Raw genomic sequence first — 24,890 nt, 5'->3', positions numbered from 1 at the left:
TTTTCCCCTTCTCAATGGAATAATTTTTTTTTTTTGCTTTTTGGAGGGCAGGGTAATTGGGGGTTAAGTGACTTGCCCAAGGTCACATGGCTAGTGTTAAGTGTCTGAGGCCAGATCTGAACTCAGGTTCTCCTGACTCCAGGGCTGGTGCTCTATTCACTGTGCCACCTAGCTGGCCCCCTCAATAGAATAATTTGAATGCTTTCAGAATTTCATTCTTAAAAGCTTTCTATCCTCCTTAGGATATATTCCACTTCAAAATATTATTATATTTTCCTTTCTTTAGACACTTGGAAATCTGCCCAAATGGACAACTTTGTCCTTCTGCTCTACCATGAAATATATGTGGTCATTCGCTGTCAAGATTTCTGTTGTGCTTTTAGCAATGATTTCTTTCTGGTTGGTTAGAAGCTCCAAATATGCTTGTTTTCCTTCTCTAGTTCAACAGCTTCTAAAATAACCTTCCTACAGTATAAGTTAGTCTCTATTAATCTCTGGCTCAAAAACCATCAGGGCCTAGTTAGACTAACTACTTTAAAGACTTAAAACGCCTTGGTCGGACATGTAAGTACTCCACAGTCCATAACCAACATATCTTTCCAGCTTTTCACCTTGTTTCCTTTTGTGTACTTTCAAAATCAAGAGATATTTTTATTGATGTGTTTTGACCCCACCTACATTTCCTCTTGTATTTGCTCACTCTCTGGGAGCTATTCCATATGAGAATTTTAAAAAGAGGAAAATATCCCCAGCAAATCCAATCACCATTTTGAGAAGGTTTGATGTTCTATGCACTGTTTCACACAGATAATATAGTTAATATGTGGATCTCCAACTCTGCAAAGGAATGAGACATGTATCTTCCCATATCTCTCCTTTCTGCCTCATTTATTAGCTGTTTGACTAGGTGCAAATCACAAATCTCTAAGCCTCACTAATAATATAAAGTTGTGAGAAGAAGCACCAAATTATGTCTGTTATTACTGTGCTGTCTTCCTATTCAAATGATCTTGAATGAATTATTTGTGTACCTGTTATATTACAGAATTTCAGAATTAAAAAGGGCCTCTGTTGTCACCAAGTCCAACCCAAACATAAAAAGGATCCTTCTGCAATATATCTGCAAAACAAGGGGTCTACCAACCTTTGCTTAATGGCTTCAAGTGACAGGAACCTGCCAACTTCCTGAGGGACAGCTTGCTTCACTTTTGGTGAGCTCTAATGATCAGGAAATTTCTTTTTTTATAAATCTGCTTACTTGCGACTTCTGTCCACTGCTCCTCTACTATCTCTAAAATTTGCTCACTGAGTGAAGCGGCTGCTTCATTTTTGTTTTTGTAATTCCAGCTCTAGCACCATGCCTGGCATGTAGGAGGCCCTTACTGTGATGATCTTTATTAATTTTATATTTGTTGTGTACACACACACACACACACACACACACACACACACACACACACACACACGTTCTTGTATGAGGACCCTCTTGTGAAGAGAACAAGCCTGGCCAGTCTCTGAAACTTCAAGGAGGGCTCTATGGAGTTCTCCTCCCCCTTCAATCCCTCTGCTGAATTCTGACAAGAGGTCAAATTTGTGGGGGAAAAAACCCTTTTACCTTTAAATTATTTTTAAAGCATAATCCTTTTGCTAGTTTAGTTTTCTGTGAAAGAAAACTTCTCAAAAGTGAAAACTTACAAGGAAAGATCACTTCTCCTTCTGGCAAATTTGTTTTGCAAGATTTTTTTAAAGTGGGTCATTATTTCTGGCAAAAAAAAAAAGCTGGAAAAACTTACTTCAGGCATATGTTTGTTTTTCTTCCCAGATCGTCCTGCAAATGTCTCAAAAGGGAACTTCAGTGTTTCAGTGACTGGAGTAACTGACTATTCTCTTGTTATGAACTTAAACGGAATTATTTTTTAAAAAGTTACTGTGACAGAAAATGGAAAACCTCTAAAGTAAAGCTATTTGGACCTGCCTCTTTAAAAAAATGCTAAAAGGACTGCACTTTAGAGTCAAACAAGCCCATCCCAACTACTAAAAGAAAATTTATTGTAGCCATGTTATATTACACAGTTATGTTACACATTATCATACAAATACATTGGGAAAGTCTTAACACATAAAGAGATCTTTTAATATTTAATATTTCCTTTGTGAAAAGTTGTTTATTATATTCTCCCACTCACAGTGAAAGAACTTGCTTTCCTCTGGGTCAGCCATGGACCAACTGCATCCTTGTCCCCTAGATCTGAGATTTTAAAGATTCTAGAGAAAACTTTCTTTTGAATCCAAACATGTGTCGGTCATTTTCAAATGCTTTGGGGGCTCACTTCATTGTTAAAATATTCTGGTCTTTACAAGTTAAATGACTGGTCTTTTGTGTTCCAAGCATGCCACTGCACTGTACCAAACAGCTTTCTCCTCTTTCCCAGACTGCTGAATCACATGTTGCAGCAAGACTGTTATGATCAAATGGGCCCCTCACTTAATTCTCCACCTGGGACATACCTTACCTTCCCTTAATTCAGAACACTCAGCCTGGGTTGAAGAAAACTTGGACAGGGTTCTGAGTTTTCCTTCAGTGTCTATATTGACCAATTCCTATTGATGGTTGTTAGATGCTTCTCTGTTCTACATCACAGATGGACTGTGGGATTAGACCAACTGAATCTTATGCCTTCCACGTGCCCTGGGCATCAGGCCAGGGCTGCCGCTAAATAAAAGCTCTTCCTTAGGCTTTGCTCTTTTCATTATCTGTGTGTTTTGATGCCTCTACTCACAGCTGAAAGACTTTCTTTGTCTTTCTCCACTGGACAGACACATGCAGGTATGTCTTTGCATTGTTTTTTTTTCTGGGAAGTGAGCTCTTCAATAGATCTGTCTGAACAGATCTGAGAGCTCATCTAATGAAAGACTCCTAGGGATGGAGGGGGATCGTAATGTCTACTTCAGTCTCCTATCCAATGCAGGAATCCTTTCCATTTGGCCTTTGCTGAGAGTTTTCCCTAAAAACAAACTACCTTCAGGAAGGCCCATCAGCACACACCACACTGTGGACAGCTGCCTATAAACAAGGTGTACATGGCAAGAGAGAAAGCCTATGGCTGCATGCAAAGGAGCCAGCTGATCCAAAGTCACTTCTGCCTTTTCCTCAGTCCCAAGACTTTTGGCTGCTATTAATTCCCAACCAATCAAGTGCATGACTGCAAGGCTCACATTTCTTACTGCCCAGTATCAAGCTTAGTACATTTCCTGGAGTCTTCTTAGATAGGGGAGCTTGGGCAATATTCTTCTACTTCACAAGAAAAGACCTTTGAGCAGCGAGGCTATGTCGCGGATAGCCAGCTGTGCTTCTCCCCAGGGGTCCGTTCTTTCCCACAGATCTGACTGCTGCAGTCAGTCACATTCAGCTCAGATTCCAAACAACCACTTGGGAAGGTCCTGGCCAATGTCCCCTCCATCATAGCTCGCCACCTGTCACTTCTGGGACAATTCTTCTTCCAAGACAATAAGGGGAAGCTACCAGTAACCCCAGAGCCCACTGGTGGAGCTGACTGTGCAAATATAGCTGGTGCACGGCCTTCCCCAAGAACCCTGCACAAACCTTGGAGGCTCCCACGGAGGTGTGGTAGAAATCAAGGCTGTCCTAAGATGACCAGACACACTTCCACCCACCCCAGCTTTGGGAGCTCTTAGATCGACCAATTAAATTCAAGTGGAAAGAGTCTGCTGATCCACTCACTGTCACTCAGTGACTGGTGAGGAGCACAGGGCCTGGTCCTCGTGTTGAGGTCAGCTCACACGCCTTGGCTGAGTCTTCACATCATCCTGTTTTTCTGGGACATCTTCTGTTTACTGCTCCTTGCTTAATACTCCCATATGTTTGTTAGTGAGAAAATCAAGAAAGGGAATATTGCAAATGGCCTGGTGAATATTCATCACTGTGATTTCTCTTGGAGTCCTGTGCCAAATGAATGAGAAAGGATGTTATGAGGAATAACTGACCCAAGTAACTCACGGACTAAATCGATGAATTTCTCAGTGGGAGATGGCATCAGCCCATGCCCTCCACACAAAAGGGCTACAATGATAAAGGAGCTGCAGCTTCTAAGATAATGGCAGGAAAAGCACCAGTAATATTTGGGGACCCAGATGGGGAGCTCTTGGGATTCACTGCCCCCTTCCCTCTCCAGTGCAGATCTGTTCTACACAGTCAATGAGGGGGAAGGAGCTGTCGCAGCTGTGAGCAAGAGGCTCTCTTTGGTCTGTTCTTGGCCTGCTGAGTCTTATTTATCCATCTTCAGGTGACTGAGGGTAACGTGTGACAGTCCTTTACTGAGGAGGACAAAGTCCTCTGAAAAAGGGCTGAGGGGACTGGACCCCAACTAGTCATTTCTCCAAACACATACTGCAAACCCAGTTGGGGGCTGTGCATGCTCCTTGGCCTTAGGTGGCTGGTTAGAACAGAAACCCTTTCATGGTCATGTGCAGGTGTTTTCTATCCCAATGCACTCTAGACCATGACCTCCCAACGTCCTGTTCCACTGACATCACTGACAAAGATCACAAAATCTCACCTGTTGTGTGATGCTGTCTGGTACCCAATGGCCAGAGCCTGTCTCAGGATGTCACTCACCAGCTGCTCAGTTGCCTGTAACAGAAGACTCTGTTATTTGTCATCCTAACCACCTGTGGGAATACAGGGCCCTGCACTATAATCCCTCCTCCAGAACCTCTGCACAACTAAGCCCAAAGACCATACAGTTACCAAAGGTCTGAATTTTGCACCAACAAAATACAGTAATTTCATAATTCTTGAAAATGATGAAGTATGCAAATAAGCAATTTTCTTGGGAAAAAATTACACATGATTATATAGAATATGCATATATATGAGTGTGTATATATTTTGTATATATATAAATCTTAGATGGGTTATAGTTTAAAATAAAAAGACAAACCAATGGAAAAAAAATCTAATTTGCTTATCAGGAGACAACCATATTCATTATAATTTGAAATGAAAAATATACATAAGTGGAAGCCATTAATCAACGAAATGGAAAACCAGAATTTAACCGCTCCCTAGATTCAAACGACAGCATCTGAGATGCAGAGAAATCCAGCAAATGACCAAAACTGTGGGGTGGAAATATATCAAATGAGTAGAACGTTTTCTCATTAAAGAGAGGAAAAGTGACAGGGTAAGAAGAAATAACACCTGAGATTGCACCATCTCTAAGAAGGAAGGCATCCAAGATGTTTGGCTTCCCAAGCGAGTGGACTGGTAATTAAGGAGGGCACAAAAGCCCTGCACAGGACCTGCCATTTGAGAGGAATCTGCTGGTCAGGTCTGGGATTGGAAGGACCAGTTGTTGCAAATGATCAGCAGAGTTTCTGGAAAAGAATGGGGAAACCCTTCATCCCTTCTGGGAGGATATAGCCTTCCAGCAACTGAGCTTTGGTTTCCTGAAGAGCCAAAAGTGGGTGGTCTTTACTGGGAAAACCCACTGGGAAACTATGTGAAAACTGTCCAGGAAGAAGGGAAAAAGGGGAGTGCACATGCACCTGTACTAAGGTGTGTGTACAATACACCCCAGAGTCACAAAATTTGAGTCCATGAGAGACAGGGATTTTCCAGGATAAGTAAATATAATGAACACAATTCCTAGTTTGGGCCTCTTTAAAGAACGCTTTAGGCTGCAGAACCCACAAAATGACACAGAGAAGCTAACCTCCGGCTGAGGACAGCCCGGCAGGAATTGGCCAGCGCAGCAGCCGAGCCCAGCACCACGCTGAGGCTTTAGCCCCAGGGCGGGCCTGACCAGCCGCCTGCCAGAGGGACTCCATATCAGCAGCAGCTGTGGCCTTTTCCAGATTTATCAATACAGAGATGCGAAGGACAAGGTGAGAGGCCAGTGCAGTCTGGACTTTGGGACCCAGTAAATGGGAGTGCGTGGCTTTTACCCCCGGGGCGAGAAACCGCTGAGACACCAGCACAGCCTGCCAGCGCCCCGTGGAGGCTTCAGCTCCTGGCCTGCAGAATGTAGGGGAACCAAGCACCAGTCTGGGGGGTAATCGTTCTTGCTTTAACCTGCTTGGATCTGGATTGCAGTCTAGGGTGGAGGTCCTGGGGTGTGTGTCCAGCTTGCCAGAGCATGTGGAGACCTCAGAGAGGGCACCCATCTAATACCTCCGGCAGCTGAGAAAACCCCAGCGTTTGGGACGAAAACTCCCCTGTCTGGTGGCAGAGTCCTACTGTGGCAAAAAGCCCAAAAGTCAAATCATTGAGTGGCAAAATGAGCAGGCAAAGGAAACAAAGCAGACAGAAGATTCCAACATTACGCTCCTATTTTAGGGACAAGAAGGAGCAAGGCATGGCACAGGAGGAAAACAGTGAAGTCAGAACTCCTGCACCAAAAGCTTCAAAGGAAAATACAAGCTGGTTACAGGCCATAGAGGACCTTAAGAAGCAGATAAGAGAAGTGGAGGAAAAATTGGGAAGAGAAATGAGAACGACGCAAGAAAATTATGAAATGAGAGTCAACAGCCTGACTGAGGAAAATAATACCTTAAAAAACAGACTGACTCAAATGGCAAAGGAGGCTCAAAAAGGCAATGAGGAGAAGAATGCCTTAAAAAGTCGAATTTTCCAGATGGAAAAAGAATCTCAAAAGCTCACTGAGGAGAATCATTGCTTCAGAATTAGATTGGAGCAAATGGAAGCTAATGACTTTATGAGAAATCAAGATGCTGTTAAACAGATCCAAACAAATGAAAGAAGAGAAGGCAATGTGAAATATCTCATGGGAAAAACCACTGACCTGGAAAATAGATCCAGGAGAGATAATTTAAAAATTATTGGACTGCCTGAGAACCATGACCAAAGTAAGAGCCTGGAAAGCATCCTCCAGGAAGTTCTCAAAGAAAATTGCCCTGATGTCTTAGTACCAGAGGGCAAAATAGAGGCTGAAAGAATCCACCTCCTGAAAAAGATCCCAAAAAAGAAAACTCCTAGGAATATTATAGCCAGGTTCCAGAATTCCCAGATAAAGGAGAGAATATTACAAGCAGCCAGGAAGAAACAATTTGAATATTGTGGAAACACAATCAGGATAACCCAGGATCTGGCAGCTTCTACACTGAGGGATTGAAGGGCTTGGAATATGATATTCCAGAGGTCAAGGGAGCTGGGATTAAAACCAAGAGTCACCTACCCAGCAAAACTGAGTATCATGTTTCAGGGGAAAATATGGTCATTCAGTGGAATAGAGGACTTTCAAGCATTCTTGCTAAAAAAACCAGAGTTGAATAGAAAATTTGACATTCAGATACAAGAAGCAAGAGAAGCATGAGAAGGCAAACAGGGAAAAGAAATCATAAGGAACTTATCAAAGTTGAACTATTAACATTCCTACATGAAAAAACAATAACTGTAATTTATGAAACTTTTCTCAGTAGTTGAAGGGATTAGAAATATATATATATATATATATATGAGGGTATGTGGGCATATGAATACATATGTGAATGTGTGTATATATGTTTACAGGTATACATAGATAAGAGGGCACGGCTCCAATTTAACAGGAAGGGATGATACTTAAAAGGTGAAATTAAGAGGTGAGAGGAATATAATGAGAGGAGATGGGGAGAGACAGATTGGGGCAAACTATCTCATAAAGAAGAGGCAAGGGAAAATGGTTACAATGGAGGGGAAGAATAGGAAGGCAAAAGGGAATGGGTCAACCTTATTCCTATTGAATCCGGCTTGAGGAGGGAGGGAAATACACACTAAATAGGGGATCTCACCCTCCAGGAGAATAGGGGGGGAAGGGGATGAGAGGGGGCATGATGGAAGGTAGGGCAGGCTAGGGGGGAGGGAAGTTGGAAGCACCCACTTTTGAAAAGAGACAGGATCAATGTAGAGAATAGAACAAGTGGGAGGTGGGATAGGAGGGAGGGAAATATAGTCAGTCTTTTACAATATATCTACTATGTTATTGTTTTGCATTAGCCACACATGTACAACCTATACTGAACTGCTTGTCTTCCCAGTGGGGGTGGGTGGCAGGGGGGGAAGGGAATGAATCTGGAATTGAAAGTTTTAAAATCAAATATTCAAATATATATATAAAAATAAAAAGAACGCTTTAAATAGAACTTAATGAAGACTTAAAAAAAGGAAAGGTGGCATTAGCATCACTAAGCTTTGGTGGTGCCCCAATCTTAGCTGCTCTGTGATTTACCATTATCTAAAAAGCGTAAGAACATGAGTGTTATACCCTCAATGGGATGTGAGCCCCTCCCATAGACACCACCCTGTCTGCCATGTATACCCGCAGGAGACTGACTGAGAAAGACTGGGAGATACAGAAAAGAGGGCTGGCACTGCCTGGTCCTGACACCCAGGGAGCTTCCTCTTTCCCTTCCAGGCCATTCGGCTGCCCACCTTCAGAATCATATCTTCAACAACAGAGGCATATGTGTTCTTGTGAAGTTCCACAGGCTGGAGGGTGATTCCAATCTGAGAAGAGAGAGAAGGAAGAAACTTCATCCAGTCCATATAAATAACGTTCTCATTCCAAATGAAACACAGTAGAGTGGAAGGAATCCTTTAAGAGCAATACTTCGATTAAAATCAATGAGAAAATTAATAGAGAAAAACATGTGGACTTTCCCATATGTTGCAGTTTAATCTAGGACAAGTTAAAGTTTGGCTTTTCCTATTTTTGGTTTCCTGGCCACCACCTCTGGGCCTCCCTGGGATTCAGCCTGGGCTTTGATGGGTGAAGCCAAGTCTTCACTTCACTTCCCAGATACCAGCTCCCAATTATGGGCTGGGTGTGGCCCCCTCTTCCAGGTCCCTTCTAAGCATCGTCTGCCCTCATTTGGAATGTGAACTCCTTGAGGGCAGGCTGAGCACAGAGGTCAGCACACAAAGTGCTCAATAACGCTCTCTCTACCTTTTAAAGGCCACCATCTTACATCCTTCATAGAAGGAATGCACCGTAAGTCACAGCGTGGCCTTGATCCCTTTGGAAGCCCCAGAATCCAATTCAGTGGCACCTCAATAGCCAAGAGTGAGGGAGCCCATTCTGACCTCAATGCCTCCTGCTACTTTCCAGAAATCTCTGGACTGTGGGTCCTCTGGCACAGGGAGGAGATGCTCAGGGCTGCTTCTCCCCAGGGGCAAGGAAAGAAAGTGACTCGGGCAGTCCACCCCAGTCTCTATGAAGACTGTGCACAACCAGAACACCAAGGACCAGTCCCATGCAAGAGGAGGCAGCTCCTGTCCTCCTCGCTTTCTCTTCTACCTTTTGGGCCATGTCGCTGACAAACTCGGACCCAGGCGTTGTTTCCACATAGAACTTGACTCCAGCTTGCTTCTCCTCCCTCTCTCTCTTGATGTTTACTTTTAGGGGCTCAGTGACACTGAGAATGTCCACCTCCTCCTCATTCTCCGGCTCTCTTTTCTGACACTGCTGGAGGTCTTCCAGTTTTCGGCAAAGATCATCAGCAGTGCTGAAGGATGACGGACACTCTAAATGAGAAGTCAGGAGTCTTACGATGGAACAACAATAGACAAGTTTCTTTGATATACTCATCCCCAGTCCTCTAAAAGCTAAGAGAGTAGGGCAAGAGCCAAGGGGATTTAGGAAGCATGGACCAGGAGGGCTGAGCCAGAAGATTGCTCTGGTCCCTTTTAGCTTCCAATTAATGCTAAGAATGTGAGAAGCAGATAAATACCGAAGTCTCCTCTATGGAGCACAGGGCAACAATCTTTGCTCAAACAGAGCATATACAGGTCAGGACTGGGCTGCCAATAATGGGTCCAAAAAAATCTCAATTGCCATTAGTTTTCCTATGTTGACTTATAAAAAGCCTTAAAATTTATCATGGAGCTGGAAAGGCACATGGAGAGCCATTCTTCTAGTCCAATCTTCTTATATACAGAAGAGAATTAAGATGAGATAGATGGAACGACTTGTCCCAAGTTCTGTCTACTGGCAGCCAGATCTGATAGTCAGACAGTACTGTAGTACAATGCAAAAATCAATCAAATATATTTAGTTTTTACTCTACATTAGACACTGTGGAGGCTGTAAGGAAGTATAAGATATGGCCCATAACCTTAAGAAGCTTATAATCTTTATGAGTAGGAAGATTGATACATGTAAAAAAAGATAAAACAGAGCAGAACATTACAGGGATTAAGGGGTAGAAACAATGACAAATGGCAGTGTATGGCACAGAATCTGAAAGGAAGAGAAGGATTTTATGGATTCAAGTGATCCAAAAAGGCTTTGGAGAGAAGGCAGGGGTTAAACCAAGTCTGGAGGGATATGCAGGAGTCAGAGGCAGGATGAATGGTAGAGATCTTTCAAGGAGAAGCAGTATGAGAAAGACACACAAAAAGGAAAAGAATGTAGCATGTTTGGGAGCATTTCTGTGGGGAAGTGAGCAATCCAACCAGAAAGTCAACCAGAGGACAGACAGGTGGTGGTGAGCTCTGATGGCCAGCAGAGACTTGAATTCTGCAGTCCATGGCCAAACACAGAAGGCTTCTGAGCAGGGATAATTATGAAAGTGAAACTTTAGCAAAATCCCCTGATGGTGACATGCAAGATGAATCAAATGGAGGCAAGAGAGAAGTCACGGAATTGTAATCCCGGAATCCAGTGTATTTGATGGCTATGATGATGAGAAAAAAGGGGGATATGGAAAAGACACTTTTTCTGTTAGGAACTGGTCAATGGACATGAAGGTGGAGTGAAAAGGAAGAGTCAAAGGTGATTTGGAAGGAAAGGAGTCAGGGAAAGAGTTAGTTTGGGAGCTGAGTAGGACAACGAGTAATGATAGACGACATCTAAATGGAAATGATTAGGAAGCAGTGGGAATTGTGGGCACAGGCTCTCCCTGCCCTCCCCCTCTAGCCACAGTGTCTGCATTCAGCTCTGCCCTGCCAGGCTCCAGCCTTCATCACACTTCCCAGGCATCTCTGGCTGAGCCACAGCGAGCGTCCTCCCCACTCCCCTCTAGAATGTAAACCTTTCCAGGGCCGGGGCCAGTTCCTATCCCTGGTTCTGGGCTAGCACAGCGCCTGGCACATATTAAGGGTTTAACATACATTTTACTGAGCTGCCTTATGGAAGTTCAGTTGAACACATAGATCTGACAGTCAGAATCATAAAGAGAAATGCGAATGAGGCCACGGAGAAGATAATACGACAGAAAAAAACAATCCACATTTACATAGTTCTTTGAAGTGGAGAAATAACATATGAGGGCAGACTGCTAAAACTTGCGAGGACAAAACAGGGCTAGTCTTAGCCCAATATTCTTGGCCACAGTAATTCTTTCCCAAAGACCATATATTAAGGCACAGAAGGTGTATGATCTCCACTGCTTGGTGAAGAGGCAGACCACAGGACAGACCATGCCATTCTACCTTCACTTCCCTTTTTTGACAGGGTTATTAGACTCATAGATTAAAGTTGCAGACAAAGTACACTCAGTTTTCAGTGAAATGTATGACAAAGTCTCTTCCCCATTATCCCTGTGAAGGACATGGATATAAGTGTTAGACGCTAGTGTGGTCAGTTGGATTTGGAACTAGCTGGGTGATTGGCTTACAAATGCACTCCTTAAGTGATGAATGTCAACCCAGGTCAAGGTCTTTAAGCAGAAGGCCCCAGGGACCTGTGGTTGTCCCTGTATACACTGTCCAACATTTTCATCAGTGACCTGGATGAAAGTAGAGATGGCATTGCTCATCAAAACAGGCAGAGGACCAGATGCTTCCGAGATGCCCCAATCTCTGGATGAAAGAACTGAATCCAAACGAGGTATCAGAATGATGGATCAGATGAAATTTAAGTAGGACAAAATATAAAATTTCTCTAATTGGGTTAAAAAACCCAGTTTCTGTGAAAAAGATCTGTGGGTTTCAGAGACTGCATGTTAGATATCCAAGTTAAAAAAAATTAAATGTTCATCCTGACTGTGGAGAGCTATAGCAGGAGGTGTGGCCCAAGGGCTGCTGCTGTCCTCTGTCTTGGTCAAGTCACAAAGGGAATATTCACTTCTGAGAATACGCTTGGGGAAAGATAAGCTGGAGGCTGTCCAGAAGAAAGTAGGTAAGGACAGTAAGACAACTAGAGAACATGTCACAAAGACCAGTCGAAGGGATCTTCAGCTTGGAGAAGACAAGAATTAGGGAGAATCTCCTAACAGCCGCCACATAGGGGAAGAATGAGCATCACTCTGCTTGAAGTCCAAAGGGCAGAGTCCAGAAAAGTGGGTGGAAGGTGCAGAGATGGACTTCTACACAAATAAAGCTGTCCCAAAGGGGAAGCGACTGTCCTGGAAAGAGAGCGCTCCCTCGCCAGGGAGCTGGGACTTCTTGCTGGGGACGTGGCCAGAAGATGGAAAAGGGATCCCTTGCTCCTTCCAAGACGGAGGCGGCACAGCCTCCCTTCACTAGCTTCTTACCTGGCTCACTGTCTATCTGCGTCAGTACGTCCTCGATGGAATCACCATCATTTCTCAAGCTCTCTGGGTCTGGTGGAGTGTAACCATGGCAACGACACCAATGGACAATGTGCTTGGTTTTGAGGGGCGTCACATTGTGAAACCTGGGATTCTTCTCCAGAATTTCTTGTAAGACTTTTCTCATTGTCATTGCTCGTTGCCACTAGGGGAAAAAAGATGGCATTTATATTCTCCAATTCATAAACATGAGAAGACACGAAAATTCTAAGATGGCCACTCTGCTTCTGCCATTTTGGGATGGGGAAGTTAGACGCCCTAATTCCATGTTAGCAGAAAGAGATTCTAAGAGGCCTTTCCCAACGCCATTTTTTTTTGGGTATAAGGGAAAAATATAATTTCATAAAGTACTCTAACCAAAGTACTGTGTAAAACCTCATTCTCAGCTCCAAAGAGGCAAGGTTTAGGCCAGCAGGTTGGCAGCCAGAGCTTGAAGGAGTCGCTACCTTTTTTCTCCAAATGGCTTTTTGTTACACCCTGGTGATAGATAAAGACAGGATTACCTCAGCTGCCCTCCGTTTCCCAATGTTCCAACTATAATACTGCTCCACAGAACTTGCACAGAAACAATTGGCATCTTCACCTAGAAAGCATACCGCCAGCAAAGTCTGAATTAAGTTTTGGTTAAGACTCAAGGCAAGTTATTGATATTATTGTCATTGGGAATTAACGTGCTTGAAAAAAGCACAGTGTGTGTAAAATGTGCTAAGTGCAAAGGATTTAGTAGACACCACTTGTATTTTTAAATTATATTGTTAGTAATAATACATATGCTGTGTAATAAAAATATTATAGAAAAAAGGAAAGCAGGCTGCACAGAACTGAGAAGTACAATTCATGTGTAATGTGCTGGAAGACAGAGGTGCTCTTGCTGATGCTTCAGAGTTGGGGAAAAACTAATAAAGTGCCCAGTCAGTCAAGAGAAAATGCAGAAAAGAGAACAAAAGTGTTCCAAGTGGAACGCTGAGGAGTAAGATGGCTCTGAAACTAGCATGGAGGATCTATCGTGCTTTAAAAAGTAAGCCAGAGGCAAGAAAGTCACCGTTCATGTACATCCTTCTGTTTCTGCTTGTCATCTATGGACATGTCCCTGTGTGTTGGTGTTTTTTAAGTTCCCAATAACAAAAAATAGAAATTTTAAAGTAAAATAAAGATCCACGAGTGAGCAGCTGGAGCCTGCTCCTGAGTCCCTTGGAGCCACCTCAGGAGATGCCATGATGAGCAGCTTGGGCATGGGAAGCCAGAAGGCAGGCACTGACACTCACCTGCCGCCCCCAGGAGAACTCACTTTTGTTTAGCTGAGGAAGCAAATCTACTCAAATAAAGGTATCTGCACCAAGCAAAGATAGAGAGCCTGAATCTGAGTGACCTCTGAGCCGGGCCCTGGAGGGCCTAGAGGGCGCTGCGAGAGCGTCAACGCCAGGAGCGCAGGGTCAATAAGAGTCCTTCTGGATGGGAGAGAAAGAGGACAGCGGCTGACGTCAGCAGCAGGAGCTGGATGGAGGGTGTGCCTTGGACAAGAGGCCGAGAGCGCCACAGGCTTTCATGGAAGGAATGGGAGAGCCTCCTGCCTTGCTCCTCGGCTGCTCCAGCTCTGCCCACGACACTCTAGACGCGCAGCCAGACCCGTCTGTACCACACACTGCTGTGATCATCACTCATCCATGTTCTTGCATTTCTCCCTGAGTGAAGCTCAAACACCTTAAGCAGCTTCCAAGGCCTGCCACAATCTAGCCCTAATCTCTCTCTCCTTTCCTGTACTGAATGCCTTCACATCCCTGCCTTGCCCCCAAACTGGAGACAGTTGCCACCCCCCCCCACTTTCTTGTCTTGAATCTTCTCTTCCCCACCCATCTCCCCTTCACACCCATCTCCAAAGCCACCTCTCACCAAGAGCCTTTCCTAAGCTTGCCACATGAACGCAGCCTCTCCACCTTCTGACACCAGGGCTCTCAGTTATATCATCCTAAATGGCACTAGATTTGTCTATGTGCATGTTTTGTCATCACTGATAGACCCTATCACACCACACCATGTTAATCTCTGCATCCTCCCAGAATCAGACTGAACATAAGAACTTCCTAAGTGCTGGCTGAATGAATGATCTGGACCCATCAAATCCCAGCTGTCGAATGCATGTAACTCTTAGGCTGCCGGCCTCACACTTTTAATGATTAAGGTGCTTAAGGATTTACATGATTTGGGCCTCACACCAGAGATCACAAAGACAGGATTCTGCTTGGGGACATAGCTGCACTTTACGAATGTCATAGATAACCAAACGCAAATAAACACTAACATCAAACACTTAAAACTTTTCCAAATAATGAGCACAAAATCCTTTATTGCTGTGTTTTTCTTATACTTCCAATTTTCTCTTAACCACCTTTCATGTCAAAGATTAGAAGCCAAGAAGAAAACAATACTGTTCATAAATTTCAAAACTACACTGCAACAATAAATGTAGATTCTATTTTCCCAGATCAGTAACAAAGGAAACAATAAAAGACCATCTAGTTGCCCAAAAACCATTCATTCTAAATACAACCTTTATCTAACTAAATTAAAAAACACAAAACAAAATAAAAATCCAGTACTGTTAATTTAAATTACAACAACTATGCTTATTAGAGTTCAAAGGAAAAAAAATCATATCTTTTCAGTATCATTTACTTACCCTTTTTAGTGATTAATGGGATCTTCTTTACTATTGCTGTTAGAAGCTGTTGGGTATTTTCTAAATGTTCTATGCTAAAAAGGGATTAAAAAAAAATAAAAGCAATAAATCCCATATACTAGCTTTAAGTCTAATTCATTAGACGTAAGACTTTTTTTTTTCCTGGCAAATTATAGGAACAAGGGGGAAAAACATCCCCTTTGTCAGATCTTTTCCCAAAGGGAAGTTAATATTCTTGGGGTTTCTGTACTTTGCCAAGTGTTGGAACCCCTAAGCATAGCAACGACTTGAACCTGCTCACAGTGTTACCTGGTCTTGATTTTCCCCTGTATAGCCAGGCAATAGCTAGTGAAGAATAGCTGCTATTTGGGGCCCAGATGATGTACAAGAAATCTGGGTTTCTAAACCAATGCCTCCCATCCATGCGGCACTCAGTGGTTTACAAAGCCCTTTACACACATGTGGACCCATGAATTCTCACCACAGCCCAGGAGGGTGGATGGACATGGTAAGTAAGGTTCTGCTTCTCTCAATTCAGAGTCAATACACAGTTTGTCAGTCTTTCTACTGTCCTAACATAGTGCAATCTGCAGGGGGAGAGGAATACTGAGGTGGCAGCTTCGCATCTGAAAAGGATAAACATTTAACAGCCTGTGGCGCCCAAGAAGCAGAGGCATCAGGAGAACAAGCACTTCGGTGCCACTAGGTTTCTCGTTCTGGAGCTGCCCAAAGCCCACTACGAGACAGGGTGAGCAACGGCATTCTAGAAAATTCAGAGTGCACAGGCTCTGGGGCTGAGAGAGACTGTGGAGGGCCTCCAGACCACGTCTCTCCACACCCATTCTACAGAGGAGGAAGCTCAGAGACATCAAACAAGGCCTAACTTGGATTTCAGGGGTAACAAACACAATGGCATGAGGAAGTCCTAATAGGCTAGCAGGTACCTGGGTAGAAGCACAAATTAAGAGCCAACCTTAAAAATAAATTACTGTTGATGAGATAATGTATCAAAATGCTTTGTAAAGCTTTTAGAACCACGTAAGTGGTGGCCGTCACCCTCATCATCTCGCTACACTGCTCGCACAACCTGGTGTTTCACACTGCACGGCCCGATACACAGGGCATGACTGCTTCGTAGAATGGAAAATGTTTTTAGGATGCAAACATCTTTTGTGGACTCACTGGGAACGTCTTTAGGGTAATTCCAGCAGAAGACAGGATGGCAAAGATAACTGATACAAGCCTCAGCCTATTTCCAAGTGGTTTTGAATCTTTCACTGAGTCTCTCTACTTTGAAGGCAACTTTTATTGGAAAAATGTAGTTTGGAGATTAGGAGTCCTCAGCATGGCAAAGCACATTTAAGAGGTCATTTTTAACCATGTAAATGGAGAGAATAGTTAGTACAAAACAATGAAAGGGAATACTGCAAAAGTACAGAGAATAAGAATCAACTAAAAACAATAAATATCCACTAAGCACTTACGGTGTGCCTGGCGGCATTTGGAGAGCTAAGAATACCAAGGCAAAGACCACCCTGCCCTCAAGAACTCCCCATTCCCCTCCTCTGTAAAGGTGGAAGGGTCTGTGGTACAAAAGACTGCCTCTAATACAAGTTTTTCCAAGTACTGATGGATTTACTAAATTTGATCTCTCTTCTTCCTCCTTTCTTTTTGAAAAATTCTTTTGTCTTCTAATTTTTTTTTGTAATATAGGACAGCTTGCTGGGAGAGGGAGTGTAAGGAATACAAGTGAGATAAAAATAATATACAACATTTATGTAAAAAATAAAATTTTGTCACCAAAAACCTCCATTCTTGTTAAATTGTTATTTTAACTATGGTAGAGCTGAAAATTAAGGGCAACTCCTCCGTCTGCGATACTGTATAGTTTACGTGTTGAATTTTCAACTGTAATTTGGGGTCTATACTTGCAGTACAGGGATTTGTCACTGGCTACTTTATGAGGGCTGGAGTTCTGGCCCCCGGATGCAATCTTAGTATTGAGGAGATGGTCCATTTTTGCCACCTAAAGTCACATGCTGCACGAGTTCTACGACTCTCTTGTATCATCCACTTTAATCACCAAGGCTGAGCTGTCTTGGGGTCATGGGTCTTGTGCAGATTTTTGTCAGGATGCTTTTCTCAACCTATTGTCCATTTTACTGTTTCATTGTTAGGACTGGCATTAACTGGGTGTTAATTATTCTAAATGTCCTTCTGATTGAGCTCTGGTTTCTGAATGCAAGTCACTCTCTTAACATACCTGGCCATAGCTTTCTCCGGGGGACCTTTGTGCTCAATGTATCTTGCCTGAAGATGACCAAGCCATTTATACAAACTGCCTTCATTCACTGGTTCAGTTTGGCCCCAGATTCAAGCTCAAAGCTTCCCATCTCTGTTTTCCTTTAGTGTACATTGAAAATTTTACAAATGACCTTCTGGGCAATGGGGAAAGTTTCCAGGAGGTGCCCAAGGTGTATGTTTGATGTGGTTTCTACACAGAGCCATATGACTCAATGTCAGCTGTATGCATCAAGTGATTAATAATGTTTTGGAACAATTTTCTCTTTAGCTCATCTCCTAAGGAGAGGCTGTAGACATAAGGAGGGGGCATAAACTGTCTCCCAAAAAGTTGCTACACAACATATGACTGTTAAGAAAGGAAAGTCAGCAGGTTCATAGGAAGGAATCCTAACCAAAGGATGAAGGAATGGGGAGAAGGGGCAGAACCTAGGAGTCAGGAGCCCTGGCTGACCAAAGGACCCTGAGACAGTTTCCTCATCTGTAAAATGGAGCCAATGACCCTTGTTGCATGAGTACAGCAGAACAAGTGTGTCTGAGCCCTGATGTGCTGCTGGATCAGTGTGAACACTTTTACAAAGATGTCACTGCTGTGTCCAAAGCAGGCCCTTCCCGAAGCCCCTCCACAGACCGAGCTCTCTTAGAAAGAACAGAATACATTACTCGACTGCACAGCTCCCCAGCTCAGTATTTTCTTCAGTCTTTACTTCTGTCTGCACTTCCTGGGAGACCAAGGTGAGGCCATGTGACCCTGGTGTTTCTGGCTCCATCTTCACTGCAAAGAGAGACCAACATCAGGGAGGGGTGAGTGGCTGAGGACCACAGGCAGCACCCCATCAAGCCAAAGCCCAAAAGCCTTTTCACTTGTGGGGACACACCAAGGACAAAGCTCCCTCTCCCTGGTCCCCCTCCCTTTCCCCGTGAATGCCCCTCCCACAACAATGTCAGCAGTCGAACAAAGCTCTATCAGGCAAGAAGTCCGGGGGGGGGGGGGGGGGGGAAGAGTGCAAAGAAGCAAAGCAGGAAGAGAGCTAAGAGAATTCTAAACGAGCTATCCACACAACGACCTCCTCAAAGAAATTAAAGGGACTGAATCCAAACTCTGCAGAAACTTAAGAATCGACTCTCCCATTCTTCAGCTGCTCTCCTGGCCCATGCTCCTACCTCCCACAACCCTCACCCCCATTTCTTGGTCTTTTGTGTGTAATGATCAAGGCAAGAAACAAACCCCAAGTATTTCTGGCACTTCCCAGCTAGTGAACCTGGGATTCCACGTCACCTGCTACTGGAGGCCAGCAAGGTCCCTCTTCCCACACTTTCTTTCATTCCCAGTGCTGCCATCAGCTTCCACCAGCCCTGGCCCAGTTGGTCAAGTCCAGAGCTGTCTTACTACACGTCCCAGACCGAGCACCTTGTTTCTAGACTCTGTCTGTCATCTATCCTCCACATTTTGCACATAAAACCTTTTTATAGCACCAGTTATTATGACATCCCCCACTGTAAGCATGGAGCTGTGAACCTATCCTGAAGTCTCGGAGAAGAGACCTTCCACGGGACCTGCCCACAGGGAGCAAAGGGCAGCAGAGCCCCATGGGTTTTCTTGAAGGAGATGCTCCAACCTTTTCTGCTGACCACAGGGGTTCCCATCGTAGCTACCTAGCCTTCAATGCTCACCACAAACAAGAAGTCTCATGCTTCTCAACACATCACCATTGCCTTGAATGAGTGTCTATTACATATTGCCATGTGGAAGTACCACGTGGTAATACACCTTTCTACTGTTCTTTTTTATAAGGAAAAATAAACATTTTACCTTTAGTAACGGTGGCTGAAGCAGAGCTGACAGTGGCCAAGTTGGGGGCAACTACAGAGGGCATGGCAGGTGTCTTGTTGGCAGACAATGACTGAACTACTGAAAGGTAAAAGAAATGAATAAATTACAACATTTAGTAATTAAAATATGGCACTATAAATACAAATTTTTTACATAAAACCCCCTCCAATTTCATGACTCCAGACTTCTTGCTTTGACATCTAGGCAGAGGCAGGGCCCTATCATCTGCTTGCCATCATCTCTGTCTATACTAGCCATTAGTACAAGGGAAACCATCCTCCTGGAACAAGTCATACCTCTCCCCCATCCTCCCAACCCTGGGTAGATAATCAGCTCAACAGTGTAGTGAGCCTTGGAGCACAGCTGATGTAACTGGGGATTGAGGACCTCAAATATACTCCATCCTTGTACAATCAATCAGGCCCAAGAGCTCCAAAGTGTTTCTGTTTTCCAAATGCTTTCTCCCCCAGCTTTCAGAAGATCATATATCTAGAGAAAAGATCTCAAAGGGCACAAACTCCACCCCCTTATTCCACAGCTGAGTTTCCCATTTCTTGCTCAGGGACTGCTCATCAAAAATCAACATTATGAGGACTTCTGTGATGGCCATAACATGTGGCTATCCTATGGTGTTCCTCAGAATTATTTTTATCTTAAAGGAGAATGAATTCAGGATGAAAAAATTCTAGGTCAAGAAATCAATAGGGGCGGCCAGGTGTCTCAGTGAGTAAGAGCACCGGCTCCAGTGTTGGGATGACCTGGATCAAATCCGGGCTCAGATACTCAGCACCACACCCAGAAATAACTGGCCGTGTAACCTTGAGCAAGTTACTTAACCCCGATTGCTTAAAAAAAAAAAGAATCAATAACATCCTTTCACTTCACTGAGATTTCAGCAAGTTTACGTGGAGGTACCAAGTCTGCTATCTGTGGTAATGTGGGCTGGAGATAACACTAGACAAATTGATCCACAGACAATCCAAAACCTTCCTTTGGGTAAAGACATTGACCCTGGAGCTTCCTTCCTAATTCGTCCTTTCACCAGAGCTGCTAACAGGGAGCTCGTTCCTGATTCCTTCTTCTCCGAGGGACAGAGGTGTCGACAAGAAGAATGGCCAGCATGTACGAGTCTCCATCTATCTAAACTTCTAGATGAGCCACAATTTGTCCAAATGGAAAACAAAACAACATGAGAATTATTTCTTTGCCAAGCAAAGCACACTGACAGTCAATGTGCAGAATCCTACAAGCTCAGAGCCGGGAAGGATGTAAGATTCATCTAGGCGACTCTTCCAGAACATCCTCCCCAACTGCCACTACACACTCATCCGGACCCTCCACCCCCTCCCCGGGGTGGCCCTTCCTCTTGGGGGGCTTTTTCAGACAGCCCTGCCTCCTCTTCTTCACTGGAATGGTTTGGGTTTCCTTCTTGAGCCCTCTACCCATCTCTGTGCCACGGAATCCTAACCATTTGTTCTCTGAACTCCCTGAAACACATTCTCTGAAAACCCTGTCTCCACCACAAACTCTGCAGCAGAACAGCAGAGATCAGAGCCAGTCACCGCCAACCACACTTTTCTAAAGACCTGGGAAAAAGTTGTCCTGTCCCAAGCACGTCTGGAGTCTTTACCTTTATTCATGGGCATCAGGATGGTCTGGATGCCCCCAGATGCAGCATTTACACTGAGAGGTTTAAGCTGGCTGGGTATGGTCAGGACAGCCTGCTGAGGACTGGACTGGTTGGAATGGATCTTTAGCAGGCCTGAAAAAAGCAAAGAAGCAGAGAAAGTCCACCTGAGGGACTGAGAATGTTCATGCCAGGACTATTACAATAACTGCTGGGGGGGGGGGGTCATCCTGCCTCAGGTCTCTCCCCTTGCCAGTCTACCCTCTATTCAGCCATGGAAGTGATCTTGATCTTCCTAATGCACAGATCTGATCATCATCATCATCATCATCACACACACACACACACTGTCTCTCTCCCTCTCTCTGTGTCTCTCTCTCCACCCCCCCCCCATTGGTTCCCCTACAGCCTCCAGGGACAAATACAAAAATCCTCTGCTTGGCATTCAAAGCCCTTCATGACCCATCCCCCTCCCACCTTTCCAGGCTTCTTACTCCCTACTCCCCCGTATGTCCCCTTGGATCCAGTGCCTCCAGCCTCCTGGCTGTTCTGTAAACAAGACCCTCCGCCTCTGAGCTCCGGCATTCTGTCTGGCTGTCCCCCGCCCTCCTCAGCCACCTTCTACAAGAGGCCTTCCCAAACGCTCCAGGGCCGCTGAGAGGCCTAGTAGATGGAACACCAGGCCTGGAAGAAGAACCGAGTTCAAATCCAGCCTCAAACCCTTTCTAGCTCTGTGGCCCTGAGCAAATCACTTGAGTTCCCTTTGCCTCAGTTCCCTCATCTGTAAAAAATGAGGGTAACAACAGCATCTTGGGACTGTTGTAAAAAAAACTCAGGGTTGTCGTGAAGATCAAGTGAGGAAATAACTGCCAAGTGCTCAGCAGAGCAACTGGTGCGTGTGAGGCGCTATTCAGATGCTAGCTGTCATCATTTATTCTAGCGCTTTTCCTCCGCTAATTCTTACCAATTTACGCCACATACAGTTGTCTGTTCATATTTATTTGCTTGTGGTCTCCCCAATTAAATGGTGAGCTCCTTCAGGGCAGATCCCTAGCACTCAGCGCAGCGTCTGGCATACAGCAGGCGCTCAGTATATGCCCACTGATGTCTGGCTTTGACACCACAGACATGTCAGAACCACATCCAATCAACCTGATCAACCTGCCCTTAAACACACCAAGCCCCTAATTTGGAAATCTCCTCTAGGACAACAAAGCATTCTTTCAATCGATCAATCAATCACACAAGTATCTGTTAAACACCGATGAAGCGCTAGGCCCTGGGACACACAAGGACAAGATGCAACAAGCCCTTCCAGCAAGGCGGGAGATGAGGAGCACATGTGGACACGTGCCCAGCATAAAGAGAGTGAATCAAGGGCACCTCTTGCCAAGCACAAGCCAGGTCGGAGGAGAGGAACACAGAAGTGTCCTAGATACATGAGAGAGAGAAGAACCATGCGGCGGAGCACAGGCTGGGGGGCAGGAGGGTGACGTCCCATGAGCTCCCTGGATACGTAAGTGGGAGACGGCGTGTGCTGGGTTCTGAAAGCTAAACAGAGCTTATCAAAAGGGATCCATTGGTGTTGGTTGAGTAAGGGAATCACAGGGTCAGATGGACAATGAAGGAAGGTCACACTGGCGGGATGGACCAGAGGGAGGAGATGAGAGGGGACCGAGGGCCTGAATGAGCATGGCTGCTCTGAGTGGAGACAAGGCGTCTCATGGGAGAGCTGCTGGGAAGGTCGATGTGGCCTGGGCGTAAGCTAGAGAGGACGTGGGGCCTTTGTGTAGACCTGCCATGGGGCCCAGCAGAGAAAGGCAGTCCTCCAAAGGCTAAAATGTCACACCCTAGAGAATACACAGGGACTCAATCAATGAATCAACCTGCATTTCATAAGTGCTTCCTATACACCAGGTACTGGGGAGTCAGAGACACAAATTCACTTGGTCCTTGCCCTTGAAGGACTCATATCCTTCGGTGTTTGGGAATGGAGAGAAGGTTCTCACCTTACTATAATAAGTGGGAGGCAACACCTCAACTAAGCAGCCAGGGTAATGCTACTGAAAGTCTCCAAATGAAGAGATAGATGTCCCTTGTTCTCACTTGGGCAAAACCTTCTACAAGTAACTTTACATGCCATTCCCTCACACTAGTCCAGTTCCTTACTTGTCACCCTCCCGTTCTGAATCTCTCCTTCTCTGGGCGGCTCCTTTCTGCTGCCTACAAACATGCTTATGTCTTCTCTCTCCTTGAAAACCCTTCACAAGATCTACCATTCCCACTAGACATCATTCTCTTTCTCGCCTTCCCTTCTCAGACTAAGCCCTTGAGAGTGCCTTCTGCACTCAATACTTCTAGTTCCTCTATCTCACTAAAGTAGCCCTTCTAAACCGATGACAATCTGGTTTTTAACCTCATCACTCAACTGAAACTGCCCTCTCCAAAGTCACTGATGATCTCTTAACCAAATCAAATGACCTTTTCTCCATTTTTGTCCTTCCTGACATCTCTTCAGCCTTGGACACTGCTAACCACCCTTTTCCTCCAGGACACCCTCTCCTTTCTGGAGTTTCTGTGACACTTCTTTCTCCCTTGGTGATCTAATCGGTTCCTCTAGGCTTAATTATTCTCTCCATGTAGATGACTCCCAGATCTGTATATCCAGCCCCAGGCTTCTTCCTGATCTCCAATGCTGAGATCATCCTCCACTTGGACATTTCATAGGCACCTCAAACTCGATGTGGCCAAAGCAGAATGAATTATTCCCCCCACATCTGCCCCTCTTCTGAATTTCCCTATCACTGCTGAAAGTGCTACCACCTGCCCCGTCACCCAGACTGGCAACCTTGGCATCATTCAGCTGCCAGATCTCGGTTTCTTTACCCCCCACAGCTTCCTTTACACTCATCTCTTTCTTCTCTCCTTACAAAGACATCTGCTTGATCAGGACCTTATTTCTTCCCTCAAAATGCTTTTTGACATTTTAACTTTAAAAAAATGAGTTTGTAGTATAAAATAGCATCACCATTGTCAAGGACATCAAGTATTTTCTGGCTGATGCAATTTTGTCCCCCCAGCTTTACTTAAAATTTTGTTTTTACTGGTAACTCCATTACTTCGGTCAAACTTCTCTAAAAATGACGATCAAGCCGACTCGCTCTATTTTTGCTAGATTCCAGTTTTTGGAATCGAAAGTTAAACATGTCAGGTGAAAGAAAACTTGGTGTTTTTTCATCTTTATCCTTTCTTTTCCTTTCGTATTGGCCTGACTTTTACCTTCACCTGTCAATGTGCTGACTGCATATAGGTGGTTATTATGAATAATGGGTATATCTCGACACAGTCTAAGGGGGCGGAGCCAAGATGGCGGAGTAGAAGCACGACCTTCCCGCGGCTCCGGCTTCCACCCTCCCCAATCCATGTAAAAAGGGGACTCTAAACAAACTTTGGAGCTGCGGAACCCACAAAATGACACAGAGAAGCTAACCTCCCGCTGAGGACAGCCGGGCAGGCCGGCAGAAATCGGCCAGCACAACGCTCTGGGAGCCGAGCCGCGCACCGCACCGAGGCTTTAGCCCCAGGGCGGGCCTGACCAGCCGCCAGCCAGAGGGACTCCAGATCAGCAGCAGCTGGGGCCTTTTCCAGATTTATCAATACAGAGATGCGAAGGACAAGGTGAGAGGCCAGTGCAGTCTGGACTTTGGGACCCAGGAAGTAGGAGTGCGTGGCTTTTACCCCCAGAGCGAGAAACCGCTGAGACGCCAGCACAGCCTGCCAGCGCCACGTGGCGCTTCAGCTCCTGGCCTGCAGAGTGTAGGGGGACCAAGCACCAGTCTGGGGGGTAATCGCTCTTGCTTTAACCTGCTTGGATCTGGATTGCAGTCTAGGGTGGAGGT

At 44.9% G+C, this 24,890-nt stretch overlaps 1 protein-coding gene across 5 annotated transcripts in view; it reads right to left on the bottom strand.

The window, feature by feature from the left end:
- Positions 1-2,025: 2,025 nt before the first annotated feature.
- YEATS2 (YEATS domain containing 2) overlaps positions 2,026-24,890 on the bottom strand; it is a 118,954-nt gene continuing 96,089 nt past the window's right edge. For 4 of the 5 annotated variants that reach the window (XM_069089418.1, XM_069089420.1, XM_069089419.1 and 1 more), the window contains 10 exons: positions 20,995-21,126; positions 19,344-19,442; positions 18,194-18,305; positions 15,230-15,303; positions 13,056-13,135; positions 12,496-12,697; positions 9,318-9,544; positions 8,453-8,527; positions 4,578-4,651; positions 2,026-3,961 (listed from right to left, as the gene is read on the bottom strand). In XM_069089418.1, the coding sequence (XP_068945519.1) occupies positions 3,853-3,961; positions 4,578-4,651; positions 8,453-8,527; positions 9,318-9,544; positions 12,496-12,697; positions 13,056-13,135; positions 15,230-15,303; positions 18,194-18,305; positions 19,344-19,442; positions 20,995-21,126 (1,184 nt within the window). In that variant the 3' untranslated portion in view covers positions 2,026-3,852. The remainder of the gene's footprint in view (positions 3,962-4,577; positions 4,652-8,452; positions 8,528-9,317; positions 9,545-12,495; positions 12,698-13,055; positions 13,136-15,229; positions 15,304-18,193; positions 18,306-19,343; positions 19,443-20,994; positions 21,127-24,890) is intronic. The other variant, XM_069089422.1, reaches the window with a different exon arrangement.

Source organism: Petaurus breviceps, unplaced genomic scaffold (assembly GCF_028583685.1).
Source record: "Petaurus breviceps papuanus isolate PSGF00001 unplaced genomic scaffold, PetGlider_PUasm1.0 186, whole genome shotgun sequence".
Classification (NCBI taxonomy): Eukaryota; Metazoa; Chordata; class Mammalia; order Diprotodontia; family Petauridae; genus Petaurus; species Petaurus breviceps.
Note: the sequence above shows the minus strand (reverse complement) of the source record. Positions and strands in the feature narration are given on the sequence as shown.